Consider the following 22,866-nt stretch of genomic DNA (forward strand, 5'->3'; position numbering starts at 1 on the left):
GGGGCACTCGGGGGTCTCGCTCGCGCGGAGGGGCGGACCCGAGAGCCTCCTGGGGGCCCCGGGCGCGGGTGTGGGCGCCGGGAGCCGGGACACCAGTGAAAGGCGTGCGCTCCAGCTCGCGGGGAGAGTTTATTTAAAACTCGGAAGCCGGCGGCCGGCAAGCTGCTTGTTTATGTAAACCCGGAAACAGCGGGGGGAGGGGCGCGGCGGGGGAGGGCCGGGGGGAGGGGCGCGAGCGGGAGTCACGTTACCCGAGGACGCGCGGCCGAGCGCAGGGCGCAGCCGAGCCCCGGGCGCCTCGACCACAGGTGCCCGCGGCCGGGGCCCCGACCCTGGACCCCGACCGGACCCCCTCCAGGGCCCTAACCCCGACCCCGACCCCAACCTGGCATCCCGACCCCGACCCCGGACCCCAGCCTGACTCCAGTCCAGGACCCCGACCCAGGCCTTGACTCCTGACACCGGACCCCGCCCGACTCCAGCCTAGATCCCGACCCCGGACCCCGACCCGGGACCCCAACCAGGTCCCCGACCCCCGACCAGACCCGAACCCCGGATCCGATCCCACCCCTGACCTCCGACCCCGACCCCGGACCCCAGACCCCTGACCTCGGACCCCGACCCTCTGATGTCTGACCCCCCACCCAACATGACGGGGCTGGAGGAGGACCAGGAGTTCGACTTTGATTTCCTCTTCGAGTTTAACCAGAGCGACGAGGGCGCCGCCGCGGCCACCGCAGGTGGGTCCGCGCGGGGCCGGGGCGCAGGGAGGGGGCGCGGGCCCGGGCGGGCCGGATCCGCGGCGGGAGGGGCGGGCCCGGAGGCGCGCGGCGGCTCCCGCTCCTCTGCCCCGGGGCGCCCCCCAGTCTCCCGTCCCCGACCCCCCGCGGCGCCAGGGGCGGGGGCAGCGCCCATAGCCTCCCCAGCGGGTCCAGTTGAGGGGCGAGCGGGGTAGCGAGAGAGGCCCCTTTGGAGTAGGCAGATCCCCCGGCCAAGTGTGCTAGGCTCGGGGCCGCACTCCAGCTGAGCCCTGAGCGCATTCCCGCTGGAGGGGCCTCCTGTTTAGGGCGGGGCGCCGCTCCCGCCAGGGGACAGTGTGCCAGGCCCTGGACTTGGACGTCCCGGAGGGGCGGGGGCCACGAGCTCCCCGAGTCTGCCCGCCCGCTCCCTGTGCCCTCAGCGCTGAAGCCTCCCTTCCCCCTGCCACCAGGAAAAGTTCCAATGGAACTAGCCTCCGGTACCTCGGACCACCAAGTCCCCGGGCCTTGCCTTTCTTTCGTTTTCTCTTCTCGGTCAAAAATAAAGGTTCTACTTAAACAGAAGATAAAGGAATCCTCCAGCCCCCTAGAGTGTGTGCTCTTGGATAAGAGTAAGCCCTTGAACGATCACGCCCCCTTTTACTGGAAGACCCAGTCTGTGCCTAGGGTCGCCCTGCGTGGAGGGAACCGAGAGCCCCCTCCTTGCAGCCTGGCTCTCCCCGACCTGTCTTTCTGCCCCCTGTCGGCCCTCTTTCTGTGTCTGTCTTCAAGATGTTCTCTCTGTCCCTGCCCACGTGGCGGTGAAGTGGTGAAGCTGAGCCCAGCACACTTGGCACTGGCGGGCGCCCGTCTCTGCAATGACTGTATAATATTTTCCGTATCATTCACTGCCCCTCTTTTAAAAGTGCAACGTCCTGCTCGTTTTTGTGTTTTTTTTTTTTTCCGGTACGTGGGCCTCTCACTGTTGTGGAGCGCAGGCTCAGCGGCCATGGCTCACAGGCCCAGCCGCTCTGCGGCATGTGGGATCTTCCCGGACCGGGGCACGAACCCGTGTCCCCTGCATCGACAGGCGGACTCTCGACCACTGCACCACCAGGGAAGCCCCCTGCTCGTTTTTTTAAAAAATAAATGTTCCAACCAGGCCAAGGCTGCTTGGATCTGTCCTCCCTAAACGTCTTCTCTTTTCCACTTCCTCGGCTGTACCATTTCCAGGCCTTTGGGTCAGGCGGTGACAAGGCAGGCGCGGGTGGGAGACCGAGGCAATTGTCTGAACAGATCTGGGGCGGAAGTGGAAAAACAGGCCCTGAAGGCCTTCTGCACTTGCTGGGCTTCGGCTACCTGTGCGCAGGTCCTGGCTGGGCTTCCTGGGTTGTTTCCACCAGAAGACTTTCTCCCTTGGTATCCAACCCCCTTTTCAGTCTGTTTAGCAGATATCTTTGATGAGAGGCTTGGTGACCTCTTTAGGGTGTGAAAGCCAGTTCAGGACAGGGACTGCCATGCTCGTCCTGTGTCCTCAGGGGCTCTGCTGCCCGCTTGGTGCTTGGGAAGCTCCCAGAGTTGGGGAAGCCCTCACGGCCTCCCCCCGTCTCTTTGCATGTCTGCTCCCCCCGACAGCGAGCTGAGTAACACTGTCAAGGGGCCTTTTCAGCCTCACTGCCAAGCATACAGCCCCCACCCCAACCTCCAGGGACCACAGTCCCATTAAAGCCTCCTGCAGGAAGGCCTCTGGGGTGCTGGCAGCTGGGGCCCAGCGTTCACCAGGCTTTGGGGGAAGGGCAGCTGGAGAGAGCTCTGGGCAGAGATGGAAAGGGCTCCTTCCCCTTGTCATGGTGTTAGGAAGAAGTTGATAGAAAACATTCCTTCTTGCCTATTTATGTGAGAAGCACTCATACTTTTTTCTTTTTTATTAAGACTTTTTGAGAACAGTGTTAGCTTCACGGCAGAACTGGGTGGAAGGTATAGAGATTTCCCCCTCCTCCCGCAGGGACGGTCTCCCCCACTATCAACATCCCTACCAGATGGTACCTTTGTTACAGTCGATGAACCTACACTGACACATCATCACCTAAAGTCTGTAGTTTACATAGGGTTCACTCTGGGTGTTGTACATTCTGTGGGTTTGGACAGGTGTGCAATGACACGTATCCACCATCATGGGGTCATACGGAGTGTTTTCACTGCCGTAAACATCCTCTGTGCCCCCCCCCGTATCTCCCTCCCTCCCCCAGCCCCCGGCACCACTGATCTGCTCACCGGGTCCACAGTTTTGTCTTTTCCAGAACGTCCCGTAGTTGGACACACAGTGCTCAGCCGTTTCATACGGGCTTTTTTCACTTAGCAACATGCGTTTCCGTCTCCTGCATGCCTCTTCGTGACTTGCTGGCTCTGGTGCTAAATAATATTCCCTTGTCTGGATGGACCCCGGTTTATCTATCCATTCAACTTACCAAAGGACATCTTGGTTGCTTCTAAGTTTTGGCATTTATGAATAAAGTACTTTCTTCTTGTTCTTATTAGTTACTAACGTTATATTGTAACTATTAAGTTCATGGTTACATTGTTATATTAAATTCTTCAGCTCTTAATGGGTGACGGGAGTGCCTTCACATTATTTCCGGAATGAACCTGGATAGAAATAAATGAATGAATGACTAATTCTGAGATCGAGTGTGAAGCGCGCTGGCGCAGAGCCTTAGAGATGATACTGAACCAAAAGTGGGCACCTTCTCAAAAGGACACGGCCAGCCCTGGCCTTGGGGCCCCTTGTCCCGTCACGATTTTCTCTGAGCTGAGAGCGGCACCCTCGCACCTGTCACCCTGTCACTCCCGCCACCTCTTGGCGCTGGGAAGCGTGGCCCCCGGGTGTTCGAGGGGCCGTGGGTCCTGGGGTTCTTTACTTCCAGAGCGCTCGGCGGTGCGGATAGACGGTCAGCCACCATTTGTTGGGAGAAAGAAAAGAGAATTTTAAAAATAATCTGCCCTGGGCTGGGCTGGGCAGGGTGTTGTTTGCCCTCCCGGGGCACTCCCAGCCCCTCTAGGGAGGAGGCTGGGCGGTGGGCTTCCGTCTCTGGGGAGCAGGCAGAGGGCCTCCTGCTTCTCTCTGGGTCTCAGGAAATAGCTGCTCTGCTGTCAGCCGGGCGGCGGGCGTGGCCCTGCTTCCCGCCCGCCTGGGGCTCCTGTTTTCTAAGTTATTTTGGCCGCCGGGCTGGGGACTGTAGCCCTGGCAACTCAGGAGGAAATGGGCCTGGCCTCGGCCTCCTGGCCTCGTGGGCAGGTCCCTCACCGCCACCTTGACTGTGCAGGATGGCGTTTCACGGCTCACGTGTGAAAGGGGGCATCTTCTGATGACGTGAAGACTTGGGGGCGTTTTTATTCTCAGTTCCCTCCTCAGCGGTGGTGATGGTGATGGCGAGGACGCCCCAGAGGCCCGCGTGTCTGCGCAGGAGGGCGCGGGGCCCAGCGCCCAGAGCGCAGGCGGCCCCTTGGCCTCTTAGCACAGGTGACTGCCCTTGCACCTTCAGCTCAGCAGCCCCAAAGTTCCAGAGATGTTTCCACCAGCGGGCTGCTTTGTCCCAGAGGACATTTTAATTCTCTGTGATGTTTGTCAGAGGAAGGCCACAGCGACTCATGGCCACAGGCTGTTTTTAATTCCTTAAACGCGGGGCCTGGGAAGGTGAAGACCTAAGGCAGTGAGGCTGGGGCGTTGGAGCCCGTCCCCGTCGCGACGCAGGGGACCCCTGTGAGGACGGCTGCTTGTTGCCTCTGGAAGTCATCTCCCTGGCAGGCAGTGGGGTGACCGGTGCCCTCAGAGCTGTGTCTGTCTGTCACCCACGGGCCTGGCTCCTGCCCTGCCCAGTAAACAGCTCCCGACAGAAAGGTCCTGGCGTGGAGCGTCTTTTTTGTTTTGTGTTTTGTTTTGTTTCCACTACCTGCGAAGTATAATCTGGCCGCGAGGGCAGTGCCCACGGCTGGGGAGAGGAGGCCTGGCTGCCAGGCTGCTTCCAGTTCTATTTCTAGCTTCGTGTCCTACGGCTCAACCCCAGCAAATGCTGAAGGGGGTGTTCCGTACAATGAAAAACAAAAGTCGCCATGACGGGCTTCCTCTCAGGGTCTGTGACGGACGGGGGACGCGGGCAGGGGCAAGGTGGCTCCCCCGTCTCTGGTGAGACGGCCGCCGTGTGCGGGGCGAGGGCGCAGCCAGCAGTGCGCTCTGCGTCCCCCTCGAGGCCCCGGATGGAGCTGGGCAGGGGTCTGAGCACTCGGGAACCTGCTGAGATGCAGTCGGCCATGGTGGAAGGACACGGATCGACTTTTTTGGTGGTTGTGCAGAGATGATGCGTTTGTGCGGTTCTGAAATACACGAGCTTTCAGAATGAGAGGAAATACTTCCGCCAGCTCTGGCCTGTCGAACGAGCTGAGGATGGAGCTCGCAGTGGGCGCTGGACCCACTGGGAGCTGATGCGCGGTCCGCAGGCTCCAGGCACCCTACTCCCCACGCTGGCGTCCATCTCTGCGCCTGCCCCCGCCGGGGACCTGGAGGCGGCATGGCTTCAGAGATGAGCCACGCTTTCATGAATGTCCACTATATTAAGCCGTTTTGAATAAGCTCTCCCCAATATTTGCTTAGACTCCTGCGCTGTAAGTTGATGAATCTCCTGGGCAGGCAGCCAGGCTCTGGAGGCAGCAGCAGAAACTGGGAGTAATGGGTGCGGAGCTCCCCAGTGGCCGCCGATGTGGCAGGCGTCAGCCTGAGCATCTCAGGGCTGTCAGGAAAGTCACTGGAAATGTTTTCATTCCAGGTAAATGTAATCCCTTTGAATAGTTAACGAATTCAGATTTGAATTACGGTTTAGGTAGGAGATTGAGTGGAAGCTGGGAGGGATGAGGGGAGGGGAGAGATGCCCCCCCCCCCCAGCCCCGGCAGGAAGGCAGGCCCCGGGCAGGCCGGGACCTACCTGGACACGTTTTGTCCGCAAAGGGAGAACTTCCATCAGCAGACGGTGGCTGAGCTCAGAATCAGGTTGAGGCGCTTAAGGCTTTTGCTGTGCAATTCAGTTAATTAAGGCGAACGCACGCTGAGGTGGTCTTTTCTGTGTTTAATAAAGGCTCATAAAGGCTCGTGTTCTTCTCTCCCTCGTTGCGTCGCGCTTATTGACAGACTCTGGTTAAATAAAGGCCCCCCTTCGGAATGCCCTGGGAGTCAGCGGACCCCCTGTTCCCATCTCCCTCTGGGGGCCGGGGGCAGGGGCGGGCACGCTCTCAGGTCCCCGCCACGACTCGGGCTCGGGACCGCGAATGTGGCGGCGTCCCGTGGGCAGGTGGTGGGGAGGCCCCAAGCTGATGGCTAGGATTTTTTTGAATTCTTGGAATTACCTTCCTGCCAGCAAATGGTAGTTCAGTGGTGGGATCAGCTGTATCTTTTAAAATAAATGACAGATTTGCATAATATTCTTAGCTGGGCGGGAAGTGTGGGCTCTGTCCACTAAACCCCTGCAAGGCCCCCCAAGGCCTCCGGGTGCTGGGGAAGGGGCCCGGCAGGCCCGTTGAGGGTGTGTGCGGACCCGGGCCTGGGCTCTGTGCACAGTTTGTATGTTTGCCGTCGTGTCCTGCCTGGGTTTCCCTCCTGGAGTTGTGACTCGTCTTTACAATGAAGTCCGTTCTTCGTCGAAGGCCGGATGGCCTGTGCTCTTCACGTGGAGGAAAGGGCTCAAAGCACACGGTGACCACAGAAGCGAGGGTGCAGGCCTGGGGCACCTTCACTGCTCCCAGGAGCGGCCGGGTCTGGGGCCCTCTTTCAGCTGGGGGGGGCTGGCGTGTTGTCCCCTTGCGGACAGAACGTCAGGGAGGCATGGGGCTCGTGCCGCATCATAGCTGCTGCCCGGGGCTCTTTGTCCGCAGGAGCTGGGATGGGCCTCCTCTGTGGGCCAGGGAAGGCGCGCGTCCAGGCTGGTTCAGGCCGGCGAGTACCCTGTGGTGTCAGGGTGCAGGCAGAGGCGGGGCCCGTGTGTTGGGCTGCGGGCCTGCAGGGGAGCCAGGGCGGGCGGGGTGAAGACCCCACTCGCTGAGGTGGAGCTGGAGAGCCGGTTATGAGAAGCCGCCTGAGAAATGCCACAAATGCTGGTTCCGGGCTTTAGCCCACATGGCGCCTGGGTGGTGGGCGGGTGGGCAGGGAGCCAGGGTCTGTGTAACTCACACTTGACCTTGGAACACGTCAAACGTAATGCAGCCACTTGCTGAAGTGTCGTTACTGAAATTCCTGCCCTGGACGTATGGAATACGATTTGTTAATGTTCTGCGTACTGGCCACGCAGCCCTCATCACAACCACACAACAACAGGTGGTGCTGGACGCTCCAGCCCGTCCAGCCTCTTTTGGTCGACATCTGACTTACCTGAAGCCACGCAGCTACTGGGAACGATTTTTTGTTTCTCAAACTGGCAGTTCTGGTTAGAATGGTTTGGACAGTGTTGGGCCAGCGGTGAAGGGAGACCCTCTTAGTGGGAGGTCTGTGGATGTGGCTGTAAGGTCCGTGTAAGGTACCACCGCGCTGTGGCCTGAAGGGGACCTTGGTTCCGCCCGGCGCCTCGGCCAGGTGCCTCTGGGAAGAAACACACAGCAGCATTTAGGCTCCCACGGTAACTGAGAGAAGACTGATTCCTTGTTGACACCACTGCCGCCCCTGATGGGTCCTGCCCTCGCAGAGACCCCGGGGCCTCCTGTGGGATCCGCACCCGCCCGCTGCCGGGTCCCTCTGGACAGCACTGGCCCGGCCTCCTCTGCGTCCAGGGCCTCCGCTCACCCAGGCACAGGGTGGGGCTGAGGCAGGGGTGTCCGCACCTGTCCCGAGGGGTCACCGCGTGGCGGGCGGGGCCTCAGCGGCCTGGCCTGCAGCCCCCGGCCCCCTCCTTCTGAGCAGTCTTGACTGTCTCCTCTGGACATGCCTTTCCAGGCTTATTAACCTCCTGTGTGCTTTTTGCAAAGACTGTCCTCCGATTTTTAACATTCTAGTACGGTTTTTGTGTTAAATGTGTCCGTGGGCCTGCGAGGGTGTTGGTGTGAGCGGGGGACCCGGCAGTTGAGGGGAGCTTCACCCAGCAGCCCCAGGTGGGCCGGGCGCTGGCGTCGGGGTCCGGCCCCTGGTCGCGCCGCCCGTCCTTCCCTCTCGGGATGAGGGGGTGGCGAGGCTTGCGGGGGGCATATCCGCGGACCCGCCTAGCCCCCCTCCGCCCAGGCGCCACCTCCCACTCAGAGCTTCTGGTTCCCTCTGCTGCAGTTTCGCTTCTCTCCTCCTCACGGCTCAGTCTCTCCCTGGGGCCGTTTACAATCCGGCCCCGAATCTGAGCATCTGGACAGCACTGACGCTTTCTCCCCAGAAGACAGCCTGGCCTTGACCCCCGGGGCGGGGGGCGGGGAGGGCAAGGCCTGTGTGTTCCCTCTGGGCCGCTCTTTTGGGGAGCAGCAGAGAACAGTGTTTTATGGGGCAGGGGATTCAGAGTGTAAAGCCAGAGTTTCTTGATAGCAAAGATGTAAGGGTCTGGGTTGCCAGAGGGAGGTTGTATGCTCCTTCTGAAATAAGCCATAATGGAAATAGATATCCCCCTACTGGGGGAGCTGGACCCACTTCCGTTAATAAATCGGATGGGATGTGAGCCTGTACTTTGAGGCCCTTGATTCTCTGGGGTCCGCCCGGGTGGGTTTCTGCAGCCCAGCGGAAGGGCGGCACTGTCATTGGATGAAGCGTCTCCGGGCTGGTGCGCTTGGCCCGGGAGGTGGTGTAGGGTTTCCACGAGCAGCTCCATTATTCAGAGACCTTGGGAGCCTCAGCTCTAGGCACACGATAATGAGGTACCCACGTGTTACAAAGGGTCTGTTCAAATTGGAAGTCCAGACGTGTGGCTTTGCTGCTAAAAATGACTAATTACACTAGTGTGACTTTTTTAGAACATTTTACTGAGGCTGTAATCAGTATGTGATGATTTAACATACGGCCGTACCTCAATGTCGTCTGCTTCGTGTTTCCTGTAAAAGAAGGATTCCTAGGCCATGAGCCACCATCAGAAGGTACACGAGCGATCCCGGAACCGATGTGTGCGTCCAGAACCCGTGGGGTGTTTTCTCTGTCGCTGGCGATGAGTCTATCACAGCGTCTTTAAGCGTCCAGGCCCCCGTGTCGAAAACCCGCCCACCCGTCTCTTGGTTGGACAGATGGCGCACCGTCATGGACCAGGCACAGGCCTGGGCCCTGGAGGCAGGGGTGGACCAGGGTAGACCTGGGCGGGCCCGACGCGGCCCTCAGAGGCATGGGTTCTGCTGGTGCAGGACGTGATGGGGGAGATGGTGAACGTGAGGAGAAGAAAGAAAGTGGGGGAGGGTGACACGCCTGTTGGGCTGGGGGCTGCGACTGGGGTAGGGCAGGTGGGGGATGTGATTTTTGAGAAAAAGCAGAAAAAAGTAAGGGGACCGGCGCTGCGGCTCTGCGGGAAGGACGTTTGTGCAGAGGGAAGCCCCGGTGGGCGCGTGTCCAAGTGAGAGGGCGGTGGCTGGAGTGGAGAGAGGAGGGGCCCGGGCGGGGCGCAGGGACCCTGCTGGCCAGGCCGGGGCTCGGGCTGCTTCTCCGCTGGAGCAGCAGTAGCGAGCCCATCTCGGAGGCCAGGCCTGCGGGGTGAGGGGTGAGGCCGGTCCCGGATCGCGGGGTCCCTGAGCACGTGGGTGGCGGTTCCGTGGCCAGCGCCTCACCCGTCTCCCCCTCCCTTCCAGAGCACTACAGTTACGTCACCTCCGGCATCGGCTCTGGCCTGCCCCTCTCCTCCGCCCACCCCTCGCTGCCGGCCCCGTGCCACGGCCTGCAGACCTCGGCCCCGGGCATCTCCACCGCAGGCTACGGGGCCGCCCTGGACGGCGGGCCCTCGAGCTACTTCCTCTCCTCCGGCGGAGTCAGGCCGAACGGGGCCCCGGCCCTGGAGAGCCCTCGCATCGAGATCACCTCCTACCTGGGGCTGCACCACGGCAACGGCCAGTTCTTCCATGACGCGGACGCGGAAGACGTCCTTCCCAGCTCCAAGCGGTCCCCGGCCACGGCCACCCTGAACCTGCCCAGCCTGGAGGCCTACCGCGACCCCTCGTGCCTGAGCCCGGCCAGCAGCCTGTCGTCCCGCAGCTGCAACTCCGAGGCCTCGTCCTACGAGTCCAGCTTCTCGTACCCGTACGCGTCCCCGCAGACGTCCCCGTGGCAGTCCCCCTGCGTGTCCCCCAAGACCACAGACCCCGAGGAGGGCTTCCCCCGTGGCCTGGGGGCCTGCGGCCTGCTCGGGTCCCCGAGGCACTCGCCCTCCACGTCGCCACGCACCAGCGTCACTGAGGAGAGCTGGCTGGGGGCCCGCACGTCCAGGCCCTCGTCCCCCTGCAACAAGCGGAAGTACGGCCTCAACGGCCGGCAGCTGTCCTGCTCCCCCCACCCCTCGCCCACGCCGTCCCCGCAAGGATCGCCACGGGTCAGCGTCACCGACGACACCTGGCTGGGCAACACCACGCAGTACACCAGCTCGGCCATCGTGGCCGCCATCAACGCCCTGAGCACCGACGGCAGCCTGGACCTGGGCGACGGCGTCCCCGTCAAGGCCCGCAAGACCGCCCTGGACCACTCGCCGTCAGTGGCGCTCAAGGTGGAGCCAGCCGGGGAGGACCTGGGGGCCACGCCGCCCACGTCTGATTTCCCACCCGAGGAGTTCCCATCCTTCCAGCACATCCGCAAGGGCGCCTTCTGCGACCAGTACCTGTCGGTGCCGCAGCACCTGTACCCGTGGGCCCGGCCGAGGTCCCCAACGTCCTACACCAGGTAAGCGGGTGCAGGTGGGCGTGGGCCGCGGCAGCGGGTTCCCGAGGCCCAGTGCCGGCAGGGCTGCTTCCTTCCAAGGCTCAGGGAGGATCTCCCGCTCTCCAGCGCCGGGTCTGCTGCCGTCCTGGCGTCCCTCTGCCTTCACACCCCTCGGCCTTCTCCCGGCCTGTGTCTGTGTCTAAGTCTCCCTCTGTCGGAACCCAGTCGTGTTGGTCGAGGGACCACCCCCAAGACCTCACCTTCACAAATTCTCTCCTTTTTAAAGGCCTGTCTCCAGGTGAGGTCATATCCGAGGTGCTGGAGCGGGGAGCGGGGTCAGACCTTTGGGGGTAGGAGTCAGCCCGTCACAAGGGTTTACCGACACGTGGGCTCAGTTTTTGTCTTGTTTCCTATAAAGCCAGGTGACGCTCGTGTCTGTGTTTTGGCTTCCCTGCTCGCACTTGATTGCCGTCACTGCACTGTCGGTGCAGATGGGGCCTCGGCTCCGCGATTCCCCAGAGTAGCGCGCCTGCACCAGCCCCACCCGCCGGCGTTTGGAAACAGCGCAGCCTTCTCCTCCCAGGAGGCGGGCTGCCTGGCAGGAGCCTCAGCTCCTCCGAGCGTTGGGGCTGCCGGTGCTCTGTTGGGTCCACTTACTCAGCCCGGGGTTTTTATTTTTAACTAAACAGCTTTCCCAACAGGTGGGCCGCTAATGACCCCTGGCAGAGTGCTTTCTGCTCCAGGATTTTGTCAGGCGTAGACTGTGCACACGGGCCTTCCCAGGAGGTGCACGGCCTTTGCCGTGGGGGCTGCGGGGGCCTCTCCAGGAAGAGGCGTGTGTGACAGGCATGCAGGCGTCTGCCTGTAGATTCAGGTATTTGAGGCTCAGTGTTTTCTTGTCCTGCTCCCTTTTTTGTTCTGGCGGCAAGACCGCATGGTGGGGCCCAGTGCCTTCCAGCCGTCGTGCCCGTTAGATGAGGAGAGCAAATCGGTAGGGTTTCATTTGTTCCAGAATTTTCTCTGTTGTGCTCAGACCCTCTTTTTCTCCACAACTGAAGCACACATGAGTGAGTTAGAGCTGCCAGTGGATAATGTAGTTCCAGGCGCCGAATGAACACAGCTAAACCTTTTTGGAAGTTTGTGGCAAAGAAACAGTGTGAGAGATGAAAGTTTCTAAAGCATCGGACAGTGAATACTTCCTTTCTGGTGGCACATTTAGGAGTCGAGAGGTAGAGAAGCAAGGGTTACCGTGGACCGGGAATCAGAACCTGGATTTAATTCATAAATGTGGGAATTTAAAAAACCCATTTGGAGGCATTTTAAAATATAAAAGCTGTTTATGCAAGCTGTCCTTTCTTTATAATTATTACCTAAGAAGAAGAAGGTTTTGAAGCTAACCTGCTCAAGCACACAGGCCCACACACAGTTTAGGACCTTCTCATTTTCATGGACCGTGACGGGGCGTCAGTGAACCCACATCATCACTGCAGGTGCAAAGGTAGCTACCGTGTCTCCAGGAGCTGCTGTGACCAAACCCCACAGACGGGGCAGCTTAAACAGCAGGCGTTTATCCCTCAGGGTTCTGGGGCCTGGAGTCTGCGATCCAGGCACCGGCGTTGAAGTCCTTGGACCAGGACCACCCAGGGGCCTTGCCCTACCTTGACGGCCGCTGTAAAGACCCCACATCCAAGCGCGGTCGCCTTCTGAGGTCCTGGGGTTAGGACTCCAACCTGGGACTTTTGGAGGGACCAGCTCAGCCTGTGACCCCCGGTGGCAGATGGGGTGGCTTCCTCAGGACCTCAGCAACGGGGAGCCTGCGGGAACGCGGGTGTTTCTGGGGGGTCGTCCTGCGTCAGGACGCAGAGCTGCTGCCTGCTGTCTGCTCTGGGGTCTCGGTGATGATTCCCTGGTTGAGTGCCCTGCTCCATTTATCTCTTGGTCCCAGAGCTCCAGGCGAGGTGTGACGCTCCCGGCGTTCCTGTGAGTTCACGCCAACGAACGCTGTGAAGGCCCCACACTTCCCCCCGAGGGTTTGCAGTCCACTTTTCCCTCTGTTTTGGTTCCACATCAAAATGTGTTTCCTGGTCCCTGGCGATGTGTTTCCGTGTGATCCCGTCAGCAGGTGCAGGGGGTGGGGGTAGGGTGGGCGGCTGGAGGCCACGGGAGAAGAGAGAGGTCGAGGCACTCACCTGCCGGGAAGGTGGCCAGACTTCCTGCCCACGGGGTCTCGGGCTGCCCAGCCGGGGTGCCCAGTGCTGCCAGGCTGCGACGTGTGGGGTGGACGGCTTATCGGGACAGATCCACCTCCCAGCCTGTGGTGCGGCGCCTCTGGGCACTTCTGCTTCCGTCTTGCCGGCGAAAGGAACTTTTTAATGAGAAGTGTGCAGCGTTACTCTCTACCCAAGGAATTTGGGGGCCGTGGGCTCACTGCCCCTTTGGGGTCTTTCTGTCTGTACAGCGTGCGTGGCTCGCCCGTGTGCAGAGCCTTCTGATGGGCCCGCGGGGTCACGGAATGCTGCTGAATTCTTCCCACAGGAGGTCTGTGAAGCCAGCAGCAGTGTTGGATGGAAGTTCATGGCTTTCAACTAAGACTTTAGACTTATTTTAGCGCCTCAGAGAATGACGCTTCTGCGCTTAAAGCTTTGGGGAAACGCAGGCGGCTTGTTTTAAGTGCCCCCCGCGCTCACGTCCGACAGGCCGCGAGCCTCTTCAGAAGGGGGCGGTCTTCCCACCTCGCTTCCTTCTGTGGACGAGAAAGCGATTCCGCCAAGGATGGTGCCACGCGGCTGCCACGATCGGCTGCGGCCGTGAGGGTGGAGGCGACCGGCCGATTCCCACTCCCGGTGGATTGTTTCTCCTTGGTGGCTTTCAGAGGACGTTGTATTGTCCCAAAGAAACTAAAGTTTAAATGTCCGTTGGTTCAAGCGAACGTACTTGAGCGTCTGCCCTGGGCGGGGGTCCGTACCCAGGGTCCTCGCTGTGTGTGTCCAGTGAACTTGTGTTTCCTTTAGGACAGGCTCGGGGAAAGCCCCAACTTCTGAGGTCTTAATGTCTCTGTCTGTGCCCGGCATAACCTCTGGATTTGCCTTTAAAGGGGCAAAGTTACACGAGGAATGTGTAATACTTAAAAGGAAACTAGTTTTGGGAATGCGGAGCATTTTAAGGTGAGCCTTTTGTGACATCAACAGCACGCGTGTTGAATTAAATTCCTGCAGACAGACTTTGCTGTTGTGATTTGAGTACTTAAAGAGTGGACTTTCTTCAGGGGCGAGGGCCCGCGATGAACAGGGTTACTTGGGGCTACTGGGTTCAGTGACCCGAGGGGCTGCGTGTCCAAATCAGTATTTCAGACGCGGTTTCTTTTAGGTTGTTGGGTCCGATCGATGATTTTAATAACATCCATAACCTTTATGCTGTGTCTAACTGTTAGTTTCCAAAAGTCCGATGAAACTACTGCTGACTCTGACTGCATTTTGTAAGTTGTTTGAATATTTCGGAGTGTATCCTAATTTGGAATAAGATTAAATGAAGCTGGAGGTGGTAACAAATCCAACTGCACGTCGTTCCGCTGGGGCACCCCTGGCCCCGCCCGTCTGCACTCGGTGGTCTCCATAGGGCCAGCCCACGCAGGCTTCTGGACCAGTCAGTCACTTCTGGGTTATTGTCTCTCTTCTGACCTGGCAAAGGACCCTCAGCCACATCATCTGAAGATCACAAAAGGAAGCTCGCTGGGGACTCCCCTGGTGGTCCAGCGGTTAAGACTCTGCGCCTCCACTGCGGGGGGTTCAGGTTCAATTCCTGGTTGGGGAGTTAAGATCCCATATGCGGCACGGCCGGAAAGTTAAAAAAAATTTTTAAAAGATTACCAAAAAAAAAAAGGAAGCTCACTGATAGCGAGCTTTAAAAAGAAGACAGTTTGTGGGGAGGTCTCTGCACGGTCCCCCTGAGCACTTGCTTACAAGACCCAGCGCCAGGGTCACGTGTTCAGGCCCCACTAGTAAGAGGTAGAGCTGGACTCAGCCGTGATTAGCTCACCCCAGAGGCGCCCCTGGCTGGGCCCCTGCTCCCCGTAGCCCTGACGAGTTTTCCCTCTAATCGGGGGGCGTCGGGGAGCCTGGGACCTTTCTCTGACGTCCGCGTCCTGCTCCCAGGATGCTGGTGGCGCTCGGGGAGGGTGGGAGCCCCGCAGACAGAGGTCCTCACGAGGCCAGAGGCTGACCTTGGCCACAGGCCTGCAGAGGCTCCTGCAGGTGAATTCGGAGTCTGAGTGCAAGACCCGGGCTGTGCGTTTCTGCAGTTGTGCTTCCTTGCTTCAGGACTATGTGGTCTCAGAGGCCCAAACCCTCATCCCCGCAGGGCAGGCTCTTTCTGGTTTCCCAGAGTTCACAGCTGACGCCAGAAAAGGTGCTCTGTGTACTGACTTCCAACTGGAAAAGTTAGCCTTGCAGATTCAGCTGTGATCTGTGGGTTTGTGGCAGAGGGAGAGGCTTCTGCTCCACCTTTAGGACCCTTCCCCCAAGGTGTACGTGGAGGATGTAGGCCCTGATTTCTCTTTTTTTTTTTTTTTGCGGTACGCGGGCCTCTCACTGCTGTGGCCTCTCCCGCTGTGGAGCACAGGTTCTGGACGCACAGGCTCAGTGGCCATGGCTCACAGGCCCAGCCGCTCTGCGGCATGTGGGATCTTCCTGGACCGGGGCACGAACCTGTGTCCCCTGCATCGGCACGCGCACTCTCGACCACTGCGCCACCAGGGACGCCCTGATTTCTCTTTTTGATGTTGTTCTGTGAATGTCTATTTTTAGCCACGAAAAGGAGAAAGAGGATCTCAGGTACTTTTGCGTTCCTGGAGAGGATAAAATAATTTGAATCTTTGTGGCTTTACACACAGATGTTTAAGTCTAGCCCTTGAGCTCTGCCATGTTGGCTGATCTTGTAGATAATCCGAATGTCCGCAGTCTCGGCTATGGAACCGTCAGCTCCTGGCCTGGTCCTGCTCCCGCCGGGCCGTCCACCCATTGCGTGTGAAGGCGGGGCTGCTGCGCTCAGGGGTCTCCCATCCCGGGGCCCCTTCCCGGGTCTCCAATCTTGAGATTTTCCAAACCGTGAGGAGACTCGACCAGGAGCAAGTGTCCAGTGACGACACGCACGAGTGACCACAGACACAACAGAATTGCTTTCTGCTCAGACATTTTCCTCCGAGGAGAGTGTGGGGCGCTCGTCGGGGACCCGGTGCACCTGCAGCACACCTGGGCTGGGCCTCCGGGGAAACAAGGGAACAGTCCTGCCGGAGACTGAAATGTAATCGTGAGGCAGCTTTAAAACTCGGCCTTCCGTGAAAATTAATGAGCAAAATTGTATTTATATGTCACGATGGGCTTTGCTTTTTAAATAAATGCTTCTAAAATACCTTCTGGGGCTTCCCTGGTGGCGCAGTGGTTGAGAGTCCGCCTGCCGAGGCAGGGGACGCGGGTTCGTGCCCCGGTCCGGGAAGATCCCACGTGCCGCGGAGCGGCTGGGCCCGTGAGCCATGGCCGCGGAGCCTGCGCGTCCGGAGCAACGGGAGAGGCCACAGCAGCGAGAGGCCCGCGCACCGCAAAACAATAAAATAATGAAATAAAACACCTCCTGGAAGCCGGGGCTTGGCCCGCAGCCTGGAGCCAGCTGGGTTTTGGTAAAGAAAGCGGCCCGCATGTTGTTGTTCCCTCCGAGGTTTCCCGTCCAGGTTCGTCTGTGCTCTGAGCGCCCAACAGGCACCGGCCGCGAAAACCCTCACGACTGGAGCACGGAAGCGGTGCATTAATTACGCCCTGCGTCCAGTGCTCTCAGCGACGGTGCCTTTGTCACTCCGGCCATGTTTTACAGGCTTGTTGAGGTGGATGGTTCTGTCCTCTCCCTGCTCAGGCTTCATGTAGATTTAAGCGGGCTGTTTCCGGGATCTGACCGTTCTGCTCAAGCCTTGGAAGCCCCGGGGCCCCTGGGAACGCCTGATTTTCCTCCAAGAGTCACTTCCCACAGGTGAGCGTAGCCACCTGCAGGGCAGTCACACCGTGATGATGCCTGTTTCCCCTGAGCCCAGAGCTCTGCAGGGCTGTCGGGACGTGCGTGCACTGTGGCCTCAGCATCCCTCCCCGGGGACCTGGGCTCGGGGCCAGTGAGCTCACGGGAGGCGTGGATGGGTCTCACTTTACAGATGGGGAAACTGAGGCACTTGGAAATTGCTAGACACAAAACGAAAGACAAAAGGCTGCAAGGCTCCAGTTGCCGAGGCTGGGGGTGCGGGACGAGGGAGGTCACTGCGGGGCTCAAGGCTGGGAGGATCCAGTGATGGCCGTGAGTCCCCCACTGCGGGGGCACGTCTCGGGGCTGGACATGCACCTGTAGGTGGTACTGGCGTCCCACTGTTTTATTTCAAGTCGGATGTTATGGGGGGTGGGGGGAGGCGGAGTCCGGGGTGCTGCGGTCACTCGCCCTTGGTGTCCAGAGAGCACGGCAATGGGCGCAGCGCCCAGCAGGCTGTGCCTGTCGGGCACGGGGTCTCCTCTGGCCTGACCACAGGCTGAGCTCTGTTTCAGCGAGACCCTCGCTGGGGCCGTGAGCTTCTCTAGTCCTCAGGGAGCAACGTGCCTGATGCAGGTACGTTCCTGCAGATGATCTGAGAAGCTTATTTATTACGTCCTGAGCCCCTGAAGTCTGTTTTAAACTTAGAGTTTGGAAATGGAATGGTTACTATTTCATGACTGTCCAGGGTTTTCTGTGGGTCCCCTATTAAAACAGATTAAGGGTGAACTCTGGGAGCTGCCCCCTGACGGTCCTGGCACCTCTGGGTAGAAATCAAATCCAAGTGTCAGTTTCATGGCTCATTTATGCCCCATCCCACACTAGCTCGGCGATTCTGTTTCTTGGTTTTTATGAGCAGTGTGGCAGGTATCATCTGAGCTTTCTCAAGCCCTGTAATGACTGGTTAGCAGCAGGCTCTAGTGGCATCTGAAAAGGCATTTGGGGCCCAGTAACAGTCACAAACTCGCTGGCATCTGCCCCCTGTAACAAACAAGAGGGTCAGTGGAGAAGCAGAGGGACCACCTAGAGCTCAGCTTCCCGCGGGGGTCCTCACCAAGTAAACATTCCTCCACCCATCCACCCACCCTTCTTTCCATCCACCCATCTGTACACCCATCCACCCAGACATCCATCCACCCATCCACCCAGACATCCATCCACCCACCCAAGGCATGGGCCCTCCCTGTGCCCTTTGTTCCACTCCAGTAGTGGACGTGAGGGAAAGGCGGCGTCCTCCCTTGTCTAGACAGTTCTGGTCCCCGGGGACGGAGGAACTGGGTGCAAATGCAATTGTCTAGTCTTGGGTCAGGAGGAGAAGCCCCAGTAGTTTGAGAAATTCCTCCAAAGTAGCTTATTTTCCACCTCAGCTGGATTTCTGGACAAGAGCTCTTTGTGTCCCACTGGGCTGCCCCCACATTGAGTTGTAGGAGCATCTGGTGTCCTTAGACGTGTCTTCTCTCGGGAGAGGTTTTAGGAGTTGGAGGGCTTGTTTTCCTGGAGAACAGAGGGCCAGCTCTGTGAGAGGAGGGCCCCGCAGCGATGCTGCCCTCTCGCGAGCCGAGGAGGAGACCCCAGGTGGCTGTCCGCCCGGGAGAGGAGCCAGGTCCAGTCTGCCTGGGGGTCCTGGAGGCTGCCTGGCTCCCCCCGTACAGGTGCAGGGCGGTGGGAACTGTCGGGATGCAAGTTTGGACGGCAGGGCCTGAGAGGCTTACGTGAAACTGGCCTGTTTTGGGGGGGGCGGCGGGGGGATGAGTGGTGCAGAGTAAGGATGACGGCAGTTTTCCGGAAAGCTGGAAGGAAGTCTTAGCCCCTTGGATTTCTCCACACCCTGTTCGGTGGAGCCACTGAAAACAACGGATTCTTATGAAATTCCTGAATTGATCATTAAGAAAAAAAAAGAATCTCTCCACGGTGGCCTCGCTGTTCTTGTTCTGAAAGTTCCAGGTCCATGGCTGAGTTTGAATTGGATTTCTGAGCAGACCTGGGCCTGGCAGAGCCTCCGAGAGTGTGGAGAACGAGCAGGTGGCCCTTCCTGGGCTGCCCAGCTCCCGAGCACGCCCCAGGCACTGCACCCCGTCCGTGCCCCCCCCCAAGTCCCCGGGGCATGGGGACAAGTTGGGGACCGGTCGGGAACAAGTCAGGGCCGAGGTGGCAGCAGGGAGGCATCTGGCACTGGTGTGACCCAGACAGGGCCTCTTGGGGGGGATCCTGGGCCTCAGGACAGGTCACTGGCCGCAGAATCTCGGGGTGCGGGGGCCCTGCCTACAGCACCCGACGTGGGGCTCCCTCCTCTCTCCTGGCCCGCTTCCTTGCCTTGTACTGCCCGGCTCTGTCCCTCGGCCCCCTGTTCACCCACCAACGTCTCCATAAAAGCACTTTTCCAGCCTCCAGGGGTGCTCAGGGCATCTCCTCCAGGCCACCATCCTCCTCGTGGCCAGTCCTGTCCCCGAGTCCCCTCAGCGCCATCTGAGTGACAGTGCAGAGGAAGCCGGTCCCAACAGCTGGGGGTGACCACCTGAGACCCCCGGGCGTGAGTTCCTGTCTGAGGCCCGCCCCCCAGTCCCATCCCTTCCAGACCCATCAGACGTGCAAGGCCAGCCCCGAAGGACTTTGGCCTTTCGTGGATCACAGCCAGCCCCTCCCCGAGGGCTGTTCCCTGGGAGGGTGGGTGGGTGGGTGAGGACGCCACCCACGGCCCGCGAACCTCTGGGGGGTCATCAGCGGAGAGGTCGGCTTCTCCAGGGCGCCCTCCAGGAAGGCCGGCCTTTCTGGCATGGGAGGCGCTTCCTCACCCGTGCCTCTTGGGGGCCCCGGGGGGAGCTGGGTGGACCTTGGGGCGAGGTGTGTGGTCCCGGCCAAGCCTTGGCCTGCGGGAGCCCCTGCTTGATTAAATAGCCGAGAACTGAGCTGATGACCTTTTTAAAATTGGAGGGGAAAAGACAAAACACAGCTAGTAAGAGGCGGCCATGGGCTCCCGACCCTGGGAAAACGTGTTGCTTTAAAGTTGGGGTGGTGTCCTTCCCCTTCTGCTCTGGTTCTCGCTCTCATTCGGGCGGACTTCAGTCCTGCCAAGTTCCGAGTTTGTAGCTTCAGCTCTTTCAGAAACAGAAGAGTCCTGAAAGCTTTTACAGTTTCCTTCTAAGTGATACGTCCATGTGAGCCTTAGGTCTCAGAAAATTCAGAACTGAAAGGATTCCACCCAAACCATCTGAACCAAAGAGCAGCCCCCTTCCCGGGTGTCTACACGGAGGGAGAACTCCACAGCACAGGGGCTTTGCTGAGGCTCTCGTCTCGGCACCTTGCGGTGGGATGTCCAGTGCACGGGGGTTCTCTGACGTTGAGTGGACAAGGCCTTTTTTCCGGGAGAAGGTTCCGGAAGGGCTCCAGGCTCGAGTGCAGCCAGTTTAGGGAAGTCGCTGCCTCTGACTCAGTCACCGAGCTCGGCAGGGCGAGAACAGGAAGGTGAGAAGGTAGACGGTTTGGGGGGTTTACAGTTCACATCCTTCTCTGTGGAGACTGTTCAATGCCCATAAACAGAGGGCAGCGCATCCCTGCCAGCTCCCGGCCCTGGAACATCACTGGGGTAACTTGAGTGCCTGTTTCTCAGCGTTGCTCTTTCGCTCTGTATCACAGAAAACCAAACTGTACACGAGTCAGAGACTAGTCCTGGGCCGCCACGCCCACACCCAACGGACTGACTACTTGTGGTCCTCTTGCCTCACCTCGTCACCCACACCTGTTCCTTGGCAGCAACTCCCAGACCTCGTGAAGTCTTACCCATCGATATTCAGCGTGTCTCTCAGAGATGGGGGCTCAGTTTTAGAAACGAATCGTGACACCAGTACATACCGTACCCGACACCGATACGTGATTTAAGGGAATCCCTTGGTATCACCGAGCAAGTGTCCAGGCTCCCCTGACGTACTTTCTCCGAGGTGGTCGGATTCCAGCTCCAGGCCTCCCGATCGGCTCAGGTGCAGAAATCTCTGTTTTCCCCGCACTCGGCTGTAGGGGGCTCGGCAGGCCCCAGTCCGGGGCACCTGGCACACTCCTCTGTCCCTGGCGTTCGCGGTTTTTCCTCGAATTGGTGCAGAATCGGGGCCCTGCTGGGATCTGGGTCCGAGTTTTGGCGGAGTGGTGCGTGCCGTTCCCTCAGGCGGGTTCTGGCGTCTCCGTGGTGGCAGCAGCGGCCGATGAAGTGGTTTACATGGGGAGGCCCGGGGTGAGCAGGTCCAGCCCGAGCCCCGCCCCGCTGGCCGTCGGGAGCCCAGAGGGGTGGTGGGGACGGAGTGAGGCTCTCCGGAGCCCTGAGCCCTGCGATGACCTTGGTTCTGAATCAGTGCGAATGGCCTCCGTCCGTCTGTGTCCCCGCGGTCAGCCGCGCTCCAGGCCGGGTCTCCTGTGCTGGAGAAACACGTCATTGGCAGGCTGCACCCGCGGAGACTGGCAGGTCGGTGGGTGTCCCTGGGTCCTGCTCAGGGCCGGGTTTGGCTGGTGTCGAGGCGTGTGCAGGCGGCCGGCGGTGCCGAGGTCAGAGCTGCGGTCTCGTAAACACCTGCTCCGGGGCGGCACAGCTTTTGCTGAAGCGCGGGAGGCTGTCTGTGAAATCCTTTGTGTGCTGGAAAGACTGCCCCGGACTCGCGGGTACCCAGGGAAGCCCCGAGCAGGTGACCACAGTGGCCGGGCAGGGAGGAGGGGCCCCGGGCAGCTGGGGCAGGGCCTGGATGGGGGCGGGAGACACGGGCTGAGAGAAGTTCAGGTTCGTCTCGGGCTCTGCATGCCCGTGGGGAGGTGGGCTCCAGGCTCCAGGCCGTGAACTAAGCGTCAGAAAAGATCCTTCACCCTTTTCCCGCATGAAGGAAGCACAGAGATTCGATAGGACACGAAAGGCTTTCCGGTGGGAAGTGGATGGTGGCAGCAGCTCCAGGAGCAGGGGATTCAGATTGGGGCCCAGGGGGCTCCCCGATGGAGGTCGCGTGACTCCCTTCCTTGTGTCACACGAGCCGGCGTCCCCAGCCTGGAGGCCAGGGCCAGCCAGGCCAAGCCAGGCTGCTTAACACCTACTCACAGCGGGGCTCCTGGTGGCTCGGGGAGGCCATGGGCCTGGTCCACCCCTCGGCCCTGGGGGTGGGGTGATGGTGCCGGTGGTAACGGGTGGAAACCGCAGGCACTCAGCGCCGACGGGCACCAGCGTCGCTCCTCGGTGTGGGGGGGGGCGGTGCGTGAGATGCGGCCTCCAGCCTCTTCTTCTTTAAACGGGAGCAAAAGGAACGTGATTCAGGTCCTTACGTGCCAAGTGCACAACAGCCATTTAGAAAAACCTTCTATTTGCAAGAATTCCAGACTCACAGAGAGTTGCAGAGAGATCTGTGTCCCCTTCAGCCAGGGTCCCCAGCAATGACAAGTTGATATTAAGGACAGTGGCCGTCATCCCGGAGTGGCCTTTGGAGACCCCGAAGGAGCCAGAGTTGGGGTGTGGGGGGCCTGGAGTCCCACGTTGCCATTAGTCAAACGCGTGTAAGAGGTCAGGGGACGTTTGAGAGGCCTGGAGACTTTCAGAGACGTTACCACTGGGGGTTCAGAGTGTTTCAGTTTATTGTTACCACGTGATGGGTGCGTGTTACAGCGTTACAGGAAGATGCAGCCTCAGAGCGCCCTTCCCTGTGTGGTTTGGCAAAGGTTAAATCCATCGGGCCCTGTGTTGGCGAGGCCGTGCAGGGGACCTGACCCCCGGGAGGTGTCAGGAGCCCCAAGTGTTCATGCTCTTTGACGGAGGCTGTGGATCTGTGCTGAGGAAATGACCAGAAAGGCCACCAGGATCTCACGCTGGATGTTCACACCTCTGGTACTGGTAAGAGCAACAAATTGGGGGCAACCCACAAGTCCATCCACAGAGCACTGATCAGTCATCTGCAGGACAAGACGTGACGCTGAGATCAAACCATTTTTGAACAATGTGCTAAAATGCTCAACATGTGATCTTTACGTTAAAAAAGCCAGGGTATCACACTATGTATTTTATTTTGTTAAGATCTATCCCTTTTGTGTAAAAATACTTGCAGATATACGCCCAGCTGTGGAGGTAGTTTCTCTGGTTGATTATGAGATATATACGTGTGTGTGTGGAGAGAATGTAAGGTAGCTTCTGTTCGTACAGATCAGCGGGATCTTAGATTCGAATTGAACCGCATGTTGTCTTGGCTGCATTGAGTGTGGCTTTGTAAAAAATCCAGTTAA

At 59.5% G+C, this 22,866-nt stretch overlaps 1 protein-coding gene across 1 annotated transcript in view; it reads left to right on the forward strand.

Annotated features, from left to right (window-relative positions):
* The first annotated feature begins 649 nt into the window (after positions 1-649).
* The window catches only part of NFATC1 (nuclear factor of activated T cells 1), a 98,528-nt gene continuing 76,311 nt past the window's right edge, over positions 650-22,866 (forward strand). The window contains exons 1-2 of the mRNA XM_070046953.1: positions 650-740; positions 9,516-10,593. Of these exons, the coding sequence (XP_069903054.1) occupies positions 650-740; positions 9,516-10,593 (1,169 nt within the window). The remainder of the gene's footprint in view (positions 741-9,515; positions 10,594-22,866) is intronic.

This window comes from Globicephala melas, chromosome 13, assembly GCF_963455315.2.
Source record: "Globicephala melas chromosome 13, mGloMel1.2, whole genome shotgun sequence".
NCBI classification, from domain to species: domain Eukaryota; kingdom Metazoa; phylum Chordata; class Mammalia; order Artiodactyla; family Delphinidae; genus Globicephala; species Globicephala melas.